At 44.6% G+C, this 15620-nt stretch overlaps 1 protein-coding gene and 1 long non-coding RNA gene across 2 annotated transcripts in view; one reads left to right on the forward strand and one right to left on the reverse strand.

The window, feature by feature from the left end:
* Positions 1-13478, reverse strand: part of neurl4 (neuralized E3 ubiquitin protein ligase 4) — a 31844-nt gene extending 18366 nt beyond the window's left edge. Inside the window, exons 1-6 of the mRNA XM_012874747.3 lie at positions 13314-13478; positions 4876-5386; positions 4728-4793; positions 4188-4645; positions 3990-4101; positions 3826-3914 (exon numbers count right to left, since the gene is read on the reverse strand). Of these exons, the coding sequence (XP_012730201.2) occupies positions 3826-3914; positions 3990-4101; positions 4188-4645; positions 4728-4793; positions 4876-5386; positions 13314-13478 (1401 nt within the window). The remainder of the gene's footprint in view (positions 1-3825; positions 3915-3989; positions 4102-4187; positions 4646-4727; positions 4794-4875; positions 5387-13313) is intronic.
* A 1305-nt stretch (positions 13479-14783) lies between these two features.
* LOC118565698 lies at positions 14784-15620 on the forward strand. The gene is made up of 3 exons (XR_004932531.1): positions 14784-14844; positions 15104-15222; positions 15528-15620. It is a non-coding gene; the product is annotated as an uncharacterized LOC118565698 (long non-coding RNA).

The following is a 15620-nucleotide window of genomic DNA, read 5'->3' on the forward strand; positions in this document are numbered from 1 at the left end:
CCCCCCGCCGCGCTCTCCGGACTGTGTTTCTTTTACCCTCGGCGCTTTCCGTAGTTTCAAGAGTGCTAGAAAACTGTAGCAAAACAGACCCGCGCTGCGCTCAGCGCGAAGTTTCTTTTACCCTCGGACACATGCGACTTTCTTTTTTCTAAAGGCGCTTCTAAATTTCATGAGTCACGGGTTGTGTTTTTTTGGGCAGGTTTCTGAAAGTGAAATCGCTTATTTGGGCTCTAAAATAAGTGACAAAACAGTGGTTATTATGAGACCTGCCTGCACTAGACACTTTGTATCCAGCTGAAATATCCCTCCGCCATAGGAGCCGACGGTAGTAAAGGCAGACAGAGCAACTCTGCACGTATTTTCTGCAGTTTACAGAGCAATAACCGGTGATAACTGCTGAAAGTAGATTACATGGTGCAGAATACCATGTCTATCTTTGTTTAAGAGGCAAAAAAATATATATCGGCATGAAAACAGGTATTTATTTACACATTTGTTTACACACTGTGTAAACATCAAGGCATCATGATTAGTCATATAGCCATTATAGTCCAGAGTTTAACATTTGGCACCAGGATGTTTTCATTCCAATTCTGAAATGTATAACAAAATAACAAAATAAAAATATTTTTTGTACAAGCATGTATTATATTAGTGTCATTTATTGCAAAAATGCATATTAAAATGCCCAAACAGGCTATTACACTTTCAGAAATAAAAGGATAAAATATGCGATTAATTTGCGATTAATCTCGAGTTAGCTATCGACATTATGCGATTAATCGCGATTAAAATTTTTAATCGTTTGACAGCACTAATATATATTAGGGCTGGGCAACGATTAAAATTTTTAATTGCGATTAATCGCATAATTTGCCCGATTAATCATGATTAATCGCATTGTATGCGCAAACTCCAAGAATGAATTCAAAAGTAGTGTAAAGAGCACTTTTATTTTAATGTTCTGCTGCCATATGAACAAAAGTGTTGTAACATTTGTAGCACTTATCTTATTTTATACTGGATAATTTCAACCCATCTATTGAATTTAGTGCACTAGTTGATCTTTTCTTCATAAGAGAACAGCAAGCACTGCAGCCAAAATATGGCCTTTTTTGACCTGCTGTATATTAGCCAGTCCCTAAGCTTGATGTATCATGAAACTGTTGACCTTTTGGGTTTTGTGGTTTTTATTTTATTATTACAATTAAATAATAATAATAACAATAATGTTATGTTCAGTGTTTTTTCGCTAATCCACCTCTTATATATTTCAATCCTTATGTAATTTTGTCTGTGTTGTGTGCACCTGCCTGTTGCTTTAATCCTATAAATTTCCCCGTCGTGGGATAAAAAAAGGATTAGCTAATGTTATCTTATCTTAAATGACACTTTCTAATATATGTACTGGGTTCTTTCAAGGTCTTAATTACATTTTCTGTGTGGGCTCCAGTAACATATGATATCTACTTTGAAAGTTAATATAAACTGCTGCTGAAGATGAACACTGATCTACCTGGATGTTCCATGGAGGACTGAAACGCCTCAGTCAGAGACGTCAGTCTGTGGGTCTGTCGGGGCAATGAGAGAAGTTTCGTCTCCTCTCTCCGTTTCTGTGGCTCGACGTTTTCATGTTTTTTCACGTGCTTAAATAAATTTGTTGTGTTTCCACTGAAATTAACCGGCTTTTTACAAAACATACAGCTTGATTTCATTTACGGTATTAAAATAAAGCCGAACGGTGCTACTTCCCCTGTTCATGTTTTTTTGCTGCTGCGTTCTCTCTCAGCTGTTTGTGTGTTAAGTTTGTGTGAGAGCTGAGTGGGCGGGCCAGGCTGAGCCTGCGTGCTGATTGGCTGGCCCCGCTGAGCCATGTACGAGAGGGGAGGGGGAGCGGGAGAGTGCTGCCGTGACAGCGCACTGCAGTCAGCGCGCGTGCTGACTGACACTGACTGAAAGCATGTGAGCAACATGCGTTAATGCGCGATAAAATAAATATCGCCGTTAATAGTCTAATGAATTAACGCGAAATTAACGCCTTAACTTGCCCAGCCCTAATATATATATATATATATATATATATATATATATATATATATATATATATATATATATATATATATATATATATAAACATAACAAAATATTTCAGCACATGACTTTCTCAGTACTTGATAGTTTTAGAACATAATATAAAAGTATATGGCATTTGACATTTTAAAACTTTTAAGCCCCCCCTGAACGTGAGAAGATCCTCGTTATTCGATGCTATAGCGCACATATTCCCAAGTTACTGGGGGAAAATAGGGAGTACCAATATGGCGGCTGGTGGCTTCAACGCGACTCGTTCTAACAGCGGGCGATTAGCACTCCAGTGTATAATATAGCTCAGTGATTTCTAACCTGTTCCTAAAAAGTGCAGAAAGCCTGAGTTTGTTTAAATCCAGATTAAAAACACATTTGTTTAGGATTGCCTTCGACTGTTCTAGTTAAACATCGTTAGTTCAACTTTGTAGTTCAACTGTTTTTAATATTTGCTTTTAGTTTCTAATCTCCCATGTTCTATTTTGTTTCTACATTTTAGTCCTACTTGCTTGTATTCTGTGTTATTTTCCTATATTTTAATCATGTCAAGCACTTTGCATCGTCTCTGTACTGAAATGTGCTATACAAATAAAATTGCCTTGCCTTCTAGAGACTTTTCCTAAGTAATAAACAGTAAGTTTTATCTTTAAAGCCCACAGTGACAATGTTCACACACATCCTCTGAAGTCACAGATGTCCTCCAGGTTTGGACTGACTTTACCGACTTTTAAACCGTAGCTGCTCACCTGCAGGCTAAGCGGTCAGCAAAGCACCAACACACTGCAAAAACAGAACTTAAAATAAGCAAAATGAGTGTCTGTGTCCATGATTTCAGCAGGTTAATAAGATTATTTGCCAATGGAATAAAATGTTTGCACTTAAAATAGGAACAACTCATCTCCATCATCTTATTTCAAGTGCAGTATATCTAATTATCTTATTTTAGGGGTAAATACTGATTCCATTGGCAGATAATCTTATTTACCTGCTCAAATGAAGGACAAATGCACTAACTTTAAGAACATTTTACTTATTTTTAGATCCATTTTTGCAGTTCAGTGTTTCATCTCTTTGTTTTTTGTCGTTACACTGCAAAAACTAAACTAAAAATAAGTAAAATTGTCTTGAAATTAGTGTATTTGTCCTTGATTTGAGCAGGTAAATAAGATGGTTTGCCAATGAAATAAGATTTTTGCACTTAAAATAGGAACAACTCATCTCAATCATCTTATTTCAAATGCAATATATCTAATTATCTTAGTTTAGGGGTCAAAATACTCACTCCATTGGCAGATAATCTTATTTAGCTGCTCAAATCAAGGACAAATGCACTAACTTTAAGAACATTTTACTTATTTTTAGATCCATTTTTGCAGTTCAGTGTTTCATCTCTTCCTTTTTTGTCGTTACACTGCAAAAACTAAACTAAAAATGAGTAAAATTTTCTTGAAATTACTGTATTTGTCCTTGATTTTAGCAGGTAAATAAGATGGTTTGCCAATGGAATGAGATTTTTTGCACTTAAAATAGGAACAACTCATCTCCATCATCTTATTTCATGTGCAATACATCTAATTATCTTAGTTTAGGGGTCAAAATACTCAGATAATCTTATTTAGCTGCTGAAATCAAGAATAAATGCACTAATTTCAAGAACATTTTACTTATTTTTAGTTCAGTTTTTGCAGTGTAGGGTTGATCCTGTCAGACTCAAAGCAGAGTTATAACGTTGCCACTGACCTGAAGTTCATCCAGGCTGAATTCACAGTATTCCCTGCGGGTCCCTTTCCCGTTCGTCAGTATCCCGCAACCACTCATCATGATTGTACCTGGTGGAGACGCGACACGTCAGACAGGCGGGCGTCGCTCCGGCTGGGCCGGGGGCGGGGGAGGCGGGGCGTTACCTGAGCGCAGATTGGTCATGGTGGCGGGGTAGTCCAGGTTGTTGGGGTTGTGCGTCGTCACGCCGATCTCGATGGAGCCCGACCACTTGTCCACCAGCTTATCGATGCGGATCTGACGACACAGACACGGGTTGGAGCGGCAGCCCGGGCAGGAGGCGGGAGGCGGCGGCGGAGGAGGAGGAGGGACGGGGTAAATACCTCGAACATCTCGTTGTGCCGCAGCGGCCGGTTGGTCATCACCACGCCGTTGTTGAACTCGTCCAGCGGCCTCCTCCGCTCCGCCGTCTTGTTGTTGTTGCTCAGCTTGATCAGCGTGCCGCACTTCTCGTGGAACAGCAGCGCGTCGTTGGTCGTCACGCCGACGCTCCCGGAGCCCGGCGCCGCCCCGTCGCTCCCCGCCGGGCTGCTGCTGCTGTTGCCGCGGTCTCCTCCTCCGTTCGTCCCCGTGCCGCTGTCACCGCTGGCCGCGCCTCCTCCTCCTCCTCCGCCGCTGCCTCTGTCGTTCCTGGAAGAGGAGTCGGTCCCCGCGTCTCCTCCAGCTCCAGCGTCTCCTCCGTCGCCGCCGGCGCCGTCCTCGCCTCCTCCCTCGTCTTCGGAGCGATAAAACGAAACTATGGCGTTGTTGAAGACGTCAAAGAGCTGGTGCTCCGTGAGAACTGAGCGGAGGAGAGAGCAGCGGGTGTCAGAGAGGAAGGAGGCGCCTGATCAGAAGGAGGGGAGGGGGGGGGGGCTACTCACCAGCGTCCGGCTCCAGGTTGTTGGGGAACTTGTCTGGTCGGCTGTTGCTGCAGCTGAGCTCAGGCACTGCAGGAGAAAAAGGAGGAGACAGGAGATGGAAACGCTCCCAGCTCATGGCTGCGGCAGAGAGGAGTCAACTCAGGCGTACCTTCGTCTCCGTTCACCACGCCGTTCATTGCCGCCACGTTCATCAGCGCTGCGATCCCCCCATCGTCCCGACCCCCACGCACAACCACCTCCTCCTCCTCCTCGTCCTCCTCCTCATCCTCGTCGCACTCTATCGTCTCTCTCTCCCGCTCTGCGGAGGGCGGCGGCGGCTCGCAGCTCACCACCGTCACCTGGGTGCACTTCCCGTACAGGTCCACCACGGCCCACAGCCGGGGCGGCAGGCCGCTGGCGGCGGCGCCGCAGTCCTGCCCGTTCACCCACAGGTGGAGCTCCCCGTGGGAGGTGCGCTGGATGCCCACGCGGTCGCCCTCGGCCAGCTGGTCCAGGTCGCGGCCGTACTCCTCCAGGACGGAGCGGCCGTCGCGCAGCACCGAGCAGCCCGACACGATCCAGGAGCCGCCCTTCAGGCCGGTGGCGCTGCTGGGGAAGTCCAGCGAGGCCGGGTCCAGCGCCGTCACGCCGATCTCGATGGAGCCGCTCCAGGAGTTCACCTGGAGGGAGGAGGAGGAGAGAGCAGGGAGCTGACGGCAGTGAAGTAACCCTGCAGAGCTGCCTCTACGGCCCGATGAGAGCGGCGAGGAAAACATCCGTCAGCAGCTTCTGGTCTAATCATAGAACGCTGCTTATTTTTAGTCCCTCTGCTAAGGAAGCAGTCCTTTGAAAATCAGAGCGGGAGAGATGAAAATGCAGCTAAATATAGGATCCCTAGACAGGGGGGGGGGGGTCTGCAAACATCTGGAATATGCTTCCTTCACTGTCCAGGAGCAGAGACACTAACTCAGTTACCATCGTCTCCTCGTTGGTCCAGAGTCAACTTTCCAGAGTTCCTTCATGTTCCCTAGAACGACAACGACGAGGAGAACGAGTGTAGAGGAGGGAGGGAGGGGAGGAAGGAAGGAAGGAAGGAAGGGTAGAAGGAAGGAAGGAAATGTAGAAGGAAGGAAGGAAGGAAATGTAGAAGGAAGGAACCAACAGTGGAAGGAAGGAAGGAAGGAAGGGTAAAAAGAAGGAAGGAAAGGAAGGAAGGAAGGAAGGAAGGAAGGAAGGAAGGGTAGAAGAAAGGAAGGAAAGGTAAAAAGAAGGAAGGAAAGGAAGGAAGGAAGGAAGGAAGGAAGGGTAGAAGAAAGGAAGGAAAGGTAAAAAGAAGGAAGGAAAGGAAGGAAGGAAGGAAGGAAGGAAGGAAGGAAGGATAGAAGAAAGGAAGGAAGGAAATGTAGAAGGAAGGAACCAACAGTGGAGGGAAGGAAGGAAGGAAGGAAGGAAGGGTAGAAGGAAGGAACTAACAGTGGAAGGAAGGAAGGAAGGAAGGAAGGATGGAAGGGTAGAAGAAAGGAAGGAAGGAAATGTAGAAGGAAGGAACCAACAGTGGAGGGAAGGAAGGAAGGAAGGAAAGTAGGATACGAAACATGGAAGGAAAGAAGCCAAGTGGAGAAGAAAGGAAGGAAAGGTGGAAGGAAATGTAGAAGGAAGGAACCAACAGTGGAAGGAAGGAAGGAAGCAGCATTCAGAGGGATCCAGAAGGAAGTGACTTGGTTTTCTCCTCACAGGAACATCGTTCCCTCACTCCTCTCTCCGTGTCTCCAAACACGCTGGAATCCGTTTCTCCCCACAGACGCTGAACTCGGCCCACGCTGGAAGCAACGTGACTCTACGGACATCTGGAGGCAACGCTTCACCTCCTCATTACTCCACAGCGGTCCAGAGTCACGGTGCTGCTGTGCTGCACGCCTGGACGGATGGAGACACACGGACCTTTCCTCTGAGGAACCGAGGCTTCATGAGACGAGAAGAAGCCGTCCCTCTGAGTTAACCCCAGCTCCGTCTCCTGCTCAGAGCGCTGCAGGGTGGGGCAGCGTGCTGCTACCACTGGGTCACACCTGAGGAGACGTGAAGCAGCAGCTCGGCCCGACCCGCTCCCACTCAGCTCCCCCCCCCCCCCGCTGCGTGCAGCCTGTGGGCGGCTACGCTGCCTCCCTCTGCCGCCGCTCAGATAAATAAGGACAGCACGCCGTGCTGAGAGGCCAAGGAGGGATCTATCAGGCAGCTTTTAGCAGGATGAAAAATTCATGCGGCGTAAAACTCCTGAGAAGAAGCGCGGCTGAGACCCAGCGCTGGAATTACTGCCAGATCAGACTGCAAAAAAATAATCTGATTTATTGCTAATCATCGTCAAACATAGACATTCTCTGGATTCTTTGGATGATGCAACCACTAAAAACTTTATTTCTGTTTGAGACTAAAACGACCAACGTTGTGCCCCTTTAACTTCTCCACAGTCCACGGTGTTTCCCTCTAGGATTTAAGGACCAACGCGACGCCCTGCAGTGCCAGGAAACTTGGTTTTTCAACATCCACTCGCCTACACTCCCCCCTCCCAGAATCCCTAATGAGCTAAATGACTCCCATCATGCTTTGCATCAACAACAGCTGTCTTCTCGCCCCTCCTCCAGACAGGACGCACCCGACTACACTGCAAAAACGGATCTTAAAATAACTAAAATGTTCTTAAAGTTAGTGTATTTGTCCTTGATTTGAGCAGGTAAATAAGACTATTTGCCAATGGAATAAGATTTATGCACTTAAAATAGGAACAATTCATCTCCATCAACTTATTTCAAGTGCAGCATGTCTAATTATCTTATTTTAGGGGTCAAAATACTTGTTCCATTGGGAAATAATCTTATTTACTTGCTCAAATCAAGGACAAATACACTAACTTTAAGAACATTTTACTTATTTTAAGATCCATTTTTGCAGTGTAATAGCTGTCCCGACATCGCACCTCTGCAGCTCCTCCAGAGCCACCGCGGGCCTCCTGGCTGCGTCTCTAGTCGTCGCCGCTGGTGTGGCTGGACCGCCACATCGTGGTCGGTTTCCATTTCCAGACGACGTAGCGGACGGTGCAACGGGAGCGATGGAAGCTCGCAGTATTGATCTATGAGAGATAGATCTCCCAGCAGCCTCCTCTCTGACCGCTCTGCTGTCCTCCTTGGACTTCACGATGCCGTCCGTCCTCCAACAAACCTGTGAGGCCTGCAGAGAGGAGCTGGATTCGTACCAGGGCGTCTGACGGCAGTGGATTAAACATTAGGCGGGTGGTCACCGTCACGCTAGCTCTCACATTTACCCCCCCATCTCCCCCTGCTACTCAGTGGATGCCAGTATGCAGCTCTCAGTCACGCGGTCGGTGCTTCGTGATGGAGGAAGAATCGATTTCCATCCAGCCGTGCGGCCCACACCAGAAAAAAAGCCCGCCGCCATGAGGGACGCATAATGATTTCCACGCAGTTGAGCAGGTGCCATTAGGCCCGGAGCTTTCCTTTCTATGGGCGGGGCGGCTGGCCCCTCTCATGGCGTTGCTAAAGGGCTCTGCTGTAGAGGCAGGAGCAGGTAGATTTCCCCAAAAAACACAGCCGACGTGTGACCCGACATCCAGTCCATTGAAACGACTGGTGGGAAAGTTTAAAGACGCGGCGCAGAAGTCGATTTTGCTCCAACACGTGTGTACGGATGATAAAAAACCAGCAGCTGGGTAATCAAGTAGGGACCTCACAAAAATACTAAATTAGCTGAAAAGTTAACCGACAAGAAATCTGGGTCGATTCAATTCAATTAAAACTTATTTATATAGCGCCAATTCATGAAACATGTCATCTCAAGGCACTTTACAAAGTCAAATTCAATCATATTATACAGATTGGTCAGCTTATACAGATTGATCAAACATTTCCTATATAAGGGAACCAGTTGATTGCTTCAAAGTCCTGACAAGCAGCATTCACTCCTGGGGAACCGTAGAGCTACAGGGAGAGTTGTCTGCATTGTCCATGGCTTTGCTGCAATCCCTCATACTGAGCAAGCATGAAGTGACAGTGGAGAGGAAAACTCCCTTTTAACAGGGAGGAGAACCTCCAGCAGAACCAGGCTCAGTATGAACGGTCATCTGCCTCGACCCACTGGGGGTTAAAGAAGACAGAGCAGAGACACACACTGATAAAACGAAGCTAAAAATAAGCAAAATTTTCTTGAAATTAATGTATTTGTCCTTGATTTGAGCAGGTAAATAAGATGATTTGCCAACGGAATGAGTTGTTAAAATAGGAACAACTCATCTCCATCATCTTATTTAGAGGGCAGAATATCTAATTATCTTATTTTAGGGGTCAAATACTCACTTCATTGATCATCTTATTTACCCGCTCAAATGAAGGACAAACACACTCATTTCAATAAAATTTTACTTATTTTTAGTTCCGTTTTTGCAGTACGACAAGACAGACAAAAAAAAGCACAGAAGCACACATTGATCCAGGAATCTGACGCGATGACGTCACAAGAGGCACAGGAAGGAGGCTGGTCAGAAAACGCCGCGTCAGCTTCTGGCAGATTACAGCGTGACGTTGTCCTCAGGGGGACACGCGATGGGGCCCAGAGTTTGTCTCCAGCGATGCCCAAATCATCAGCCACGCTTACACGGACAAAGGTAACGCGTCATGAAAACACACCAGTGGCAATATTGTGATCGGATTCAGCTCAGCCACAATGAAACTACTCTGAGTGAGAGAGGCGGGTGATGCTGACCGATGAGCCTGTAAACGCTGCTCAGGATCAAGTTACTCTGAATGTGGCAGGCTGACCAGAGTACGCCCGACGTAAACAGGACGTGTTTCCGTCGTTAGCAAAGCTGTCTGTGTTCCCAACACGAGCTTTTTATTAGAATCAAATTAGAGCAAATTTTTCTATTATTGTCATTTGGAGTGCTTTTTTGAACTGATATGACAACGGCATCATCAGTAGATTCTCTCGACATGCCGGCTCAGACAGATTACACCAAATCCTTTTTCTTTTCAAACTAGCGCTTCTCTGGCGCTCTCATCCTAAACACTGAGCCTACCTGATACAAACTACGTCAGGTAGGCGGTATACGTCTATCGGTCCATATATATATATATATATATATATATATATATATATATATATATATATATATATATATATATATATATATATATATATATATATATATAGTCACTGATTTACCTCCTCCACTAAGGAAACGAGAAGGGAAACATGAGAAGACACGATGCACCGCGCTGAAACCTTAGCTAACCAGAGAGAGGAGAGGGAAACACGCAAATTATCGAGCTTATTTTAATTAATCACTGCAATTAACTGATTTATTGTGTATCGTGACCTAGCTAAGACACAACGTATTCTACTCTAGCCCAGCCTATGTGATAGATTTTACTGAACTGGAATGGTGCTAACGTTTTAGGCCAGGGAGGTTTTAATGTGACCCCGCTAGGGACGATTTATCGATAGTACTGCTCTTATCGATCCGGTGTTTTTATTATCAATACTTTTTAATCAAATGGAAGGGTAAAAAAAAAAAAAAACACATAATAATCTGGTTTATTTTTACATTTGGAAAAAAACAAAACATTTGGGTCGTGCGCTCAGTGGTCGGCCGCCACAGGTTCATCGTAAAACCCTCAAAAACAAAACAAAAAAAAATACAGCAAATGAAAGAACTAACCTGATAAAAAAATAAAGGCTAAAATACTATAGCTTGAATGAAAAGTATGACGTAGGAGAGAGAAACATCTACATTGACAAGACGAAAAAAATATTAAAAACGCGCTAAATAAATATGCTCAAAACAAAAATTATTAAATAATATTTTTACCTGAATACCAACTACATTTATAATTTTTTGTATATTATCAATATTAACCAAAGGATAGCAGTGGCACCCAAAGTGCATGAGTTAAATAAACGAAAGGCTGAGTGTGAATCCGTTACAGGGAGAGATCCATTTAAGCACAACAGTTTCAGAGGGGAAAACATACCATTACCTGTTAAAGATGTATTTATATACATCTTTATATATATATATATATATATATATATATATTATAGATATATTTACATCCCGCTTTGTAATCTAGTGGAAGCTTTGCTCATGTGTGACTCTTTCAGCGGGGAAACAGACTTCAAGCTGAGTTTGCTGCAGCAGCACGGCGACGCTGACTGGCTGACCGCCGGTCAGAGCTTTCAAAGAGGGAGGGGCTCACAGCTGATGGTTTGCTGAAGAGATCGGTGGTTTAAATTGTTGCTAAAGTCTCAAATAACACAAAAAAACCACAAGATCAATTGCTTGTCACTTTTGAATAAAACTAGAGGGCCCTGAAAAGTTGCTAAATAATTGCCATGTGAGAGCAGAGCGTTAGCCCCTCCCACCCGTCCCCTCAGCGTGTTTCTTAAGGTGGAGAAGATCAACAAAACAATTTTTCGGTTTGAGTCTGACTGAAAAATTAAGTGCTACCTTAAAAAAATACCGTTAAGAGGGCCGTCTGAAGTGGCCCCGGGGCCGTTTGGGTACCCACCCCTAGACCCTGCTGTAACGCTAATCATTCAAATAACTGAATCCTCTCATCAGCATGTTAGCGAGTCCAGCAGGGTCCTGGTGCTGTGGAAGCTTTAAAACATGCAGGATACCCACCATTTAGGACTACAGGCTGCACTGAAGGGTGGAGCCATCTGTTAGGCCCCATTCTAAGCATGTCTACCCAGTGAGCCTCTCTGGTAGAAGCAGCAGGTGATGAAGGTTCTGCAGAAAACATCATCAGGCCTTAAAAACCCTCCTCAGATCTGTGACTATGAATAGTGGCCGCTGAGGCCAGCCCTGACCCTCCTGAGTGTTTTATCGTCACCAGATGTTCCTGACACCCATGCAGCGTTCTTGCATACGGGTCAAAAGGCTCTGCTGCAGCTGTCCAGGACCTGAACAAACATCCCTGAGGGACGCCGTCGACTAAAGACGAGCAGAACAAGGACGCCACCAAAGGGCCGGACAAAAGACGGGGTTTCTAAAAGGTTCGCCGGGTGATTTAGAAAAACTAAAAGAATAATTTACTCATTTTTTATTGTAATAACTTAAGTCAAACACAGCGTGGACGACTTGGCCCTGGTTAGGGTTAGCTCCAGGTTTCTTCCATCCTACAGTCTGATCAACCTTCAGCGCCTCTTTCCAAAGCATAAAGTAACTAAAGCTGGGCAATATATCGAGATTTCAACAACATTGAGATTTAAAAAAAAAGACATATAAGATGAGACTATGTCGTTTATATCGAGATGCTCTATGCTGTGTTATAATAACACTGTTATGTATTCCAGTAGGTTATTTTACCAGCCGTTTATCATATTTATCTACAGCTGTTTGTTAAAACAAATGTGCCTGTAAGACATTTGGCATAAATCTTTGATTCAGAGACGCCTTTTTTATAATTACTTTATAAAATTAAAAGCATATGGAGATATCGTGTGTCGGCATTCAGCCTAAGAAGCGCCCGATCCTCTGCACCTAAACTGCTAAAAGGGAACTAAAAGTAAGTAAAGTGTTCTTGAAATGAGTCTATTATCCTCGATTTGAGTAGGCGAGTTTAAATGGAATAAGACTTTCACACCTAAAATAAGAACAACTCTTTTATCTTATTTCAAGTGCAGCATACCTAATGATCTTATTAGATCACCCAAACGGCAGATCATCTTGTTTACCTGCTTAAATCAACGACAAATACACTCATTTCTAGAAATGTTTTTCCTTATTTCCAGTTCCCTGTTTTCAGTACCAAGCAGAGTTTGGTTGGTTTTACCGACTAAAACCAGGAGGATGTTTAAACAACGGGGGCAGCACAACAATAGCAAAACCCAGCGATGACACAAGCTGCATGACATCCACCCTTTCCTCCGGTCTCCGGTTCTCCTCCGCAGGTTGTGCTGCACAGCCTCCATCCAGCAGGAGGGACTCATCGTGGTCCTGAAGGGAGAACATTCCTGCCTCCTAATGCTGCCTTCAGACCCACCACTGCTGTCATAATCCACAGCAGACACTCATCTCCAGACATCTTACCGGGGGGGGGGTTGTCAGGCCCTCATTAATAACTCACGGTGTGACTTTCAGAAGGCACAGAAATCCCGGTTTACTCCAGAAAACATTAGGTGGTCAGACTGGCCGCACAGAGCAGCCCGGCCACACGAAGCTCCTGGTCGGCGCAAACTAAAGCCCCCCCGTGGGGTCTTCCGGGGAGGCTCGTGGCGGACAGCCCCGGCGTGTCCTCGCGGCTACGGGGCTCGTTAGCGCGGCTAACCGGCGGCACCGACGCTTCAACCGATCCGTTTATCGGCTCTACACCCCGGGACCGCTTCCCGAGCCGCTGCCCCCCCGCTACCGGTGCTCTGGTGGCTCCGGCATGCTGACGCGGAAACACCGCGGAGGCTGTCGGGCTGCGCGGACATCGCTGCGGGAGGTGAAGCCCCTCACTGCGGCCACACAGACAGAACCCCCCTCTCTCCTCCCTCCTCCCTCGGCTCCCGCTCCGCTCAGGAGAGCCAGCGGCGCGGCCTGCACTTGTTTACCTTCTTGTCAATGCGGACGGTGAAGACATCCCGGTCCCTAAGGGGCTCCTTGCTGAGCACCAGGCCGTGGTTGAACTCCTGGACGGGCTGGTTGCGCCGGGCGGTTCGGTTCGAGTTGGACAGGCCGACCAGCTTTCCGCTCCGCGGATGCAGCTCCGCCGCCATCTTCAGGGGGCGGCCAGGATTCACGACACTCCGGCTTTGCGACAGCAGCCTTGTCTTGGCGGCCGTGTGGTTGGCATGGTGATAGTGTTACGAGCAGTTGAGCGACACCGCAGTGAGCTGCAACAGAGGGCCAAACAACAACACACGTTTAAAAAAATGATATTTCGATATTTATGTTTATGCATTCATTCTATGTATATATATATATATATATATATATATATATATATATATATATATATATATATATATATATATATATATATATATATATATATATATATATAGTTTGCCTACATGGTCAACAGAGGACGCTGTCGTCCTTTCATCACTCTTCCTCGTTAGACGTATTTTTCTTCTTTAGCCCTCTGATGCATGAATTATGAATCCCTGAGTCAAGATTTTTTTACGTGTTTTTACTCTTCTTAGGGCTTGAAAAAAAAAATAAACTAAACTAAATATTAATATTATAAACTAAACTAAATATTAACTTTCTTTTGTAAAATTTAATTTTTCCAGGAAGTTACAGAAATATCCACTACAGTGGACTACATGCGCCTGAGCACTCAACACAAAACATTATGAATTTATTCTAAAAACAGAACAATCTTGTATTCTGTTGTAAATATACAAACAAAAATATTTCAACATATTTTGTTTAAATTTTAACACTATATAGGCACAATGTTTAGAACTGAATAAGAAAACCAATAACAATCATAGCCAAACATCTTTAACCTGACTGTGACAAACATCACTGTGGCTCTCCACAGTTCTATAAGATCGTAGGACTGTATAACCAAGTCCTTTTATTAGCATGTTGCAAGAAAACATGAACTGTCATTTTAGTCTCTGCATCTCCTAACACTTTGATGGTCATCACACCAAAGCTGTATGAATGTTTGCAAAGCACCCAGGGCACAGTGACACACAGCATTGCATACCGATGTATTTGGTCTTCCATGTGCATGCAGCATTGTGGCCTCTGTTTGCATTTTTATAATTTATGGATGGAATTTCTTGGACTATTCTGCAGGTTGCCTTATCCTTCGCTGTGTTTGAAGTCTACAATATAAATAATTGGTATAGTTAACACAAACTACAGCTACCTTATCGACACGCCAGGCCAGTATACATGAGAATGCATTAAGGCCATGAAATCATTGGACGGCTATAATTATTTCATCTCGGGACATGTTCAGACATGTTTGTGTAACATGCTGGAGAAGGACACGACTGTGTGCTTTGTGAAAGCAAAGGTATCCCCATCCCTACGGGCCAGCGACAAGCCACATGAGCCATGGCGGGTGTGCCTGAACAAGAAGCAGGGATACGTTGTAGCTGCACATTGTACATGTAAAGCTGGGTGAGTCGGTGAACAAAAAAATTTTCCACGTATTTATTCAATCGATATTTTTCCCCTTACAATATTTAAATGTGTTAACATGTAACTAAACATATATATGATTTTCCATATATATGATTTTCCATATATATGAAATTTCCAACTAAATAAGCAAAGTGAATGTTTGTACATGTAATAGAATTTATTTACTTTTATTAACTGTGGAATAGGTTTCATTTTGGCTTGGCTTTGCTTACATGTGTGTTGATTTTCTTTCCAGTTTGGGAGAGGCATGCAGTCACATTGCTGCTCTCTTGTCCAGAGTGGAAGCAGTCGGCCTCAACCAGGAATCAAAGACAAGCTTTTGCCTGCGCCTGGAACAACTCTTACCGGGAAAAGGTATTGCAAAACTTGCTCATGCAAATGTTGCAATTATTTGTTGTGTGCCAGCAGTCAGGTTTCAATATATTAATATTGAGTGTTAATCATAATTTTCCCTTATGTACACAATTATGTAGTTTACATGTTAATTTTTTTTTAGCCTAATATTAGGTACATGTAAACATTACCCTGGCTCAATGGAGTATATTGTTTAATTTTGAGTGAACAGCATATACGTGACAGGGTGCTGAAAATGACAATATATATTTTTATTTATTTATAGCTTGTTTCTCATAAATATGATTTTATTTGTTTGATTACAGGTCACAGTGCAGCGAATAATGTGGACACCAACACCAAATATGGCAAGACCGCCCAGTGGAAGGTCAACAAACAGAGACGCGTAGAAGTGGCTG

The sequence above is a fragment of the Fundulus heteroclitus genome, chromosome 14 (genome assembly GCF_011125445.2).
Source record: "Fundulus heteroclitus isolate FHET01 chromosome 14, MU-UCD_Fhet_4.1, whole genome shotgun sequence".
NCBI lineage: Eukaryota > Metazoa > Chordata > Actinopteri > Cyprinodontiformes > Fundulidae > Fundulus > Fundulus heteroclitus.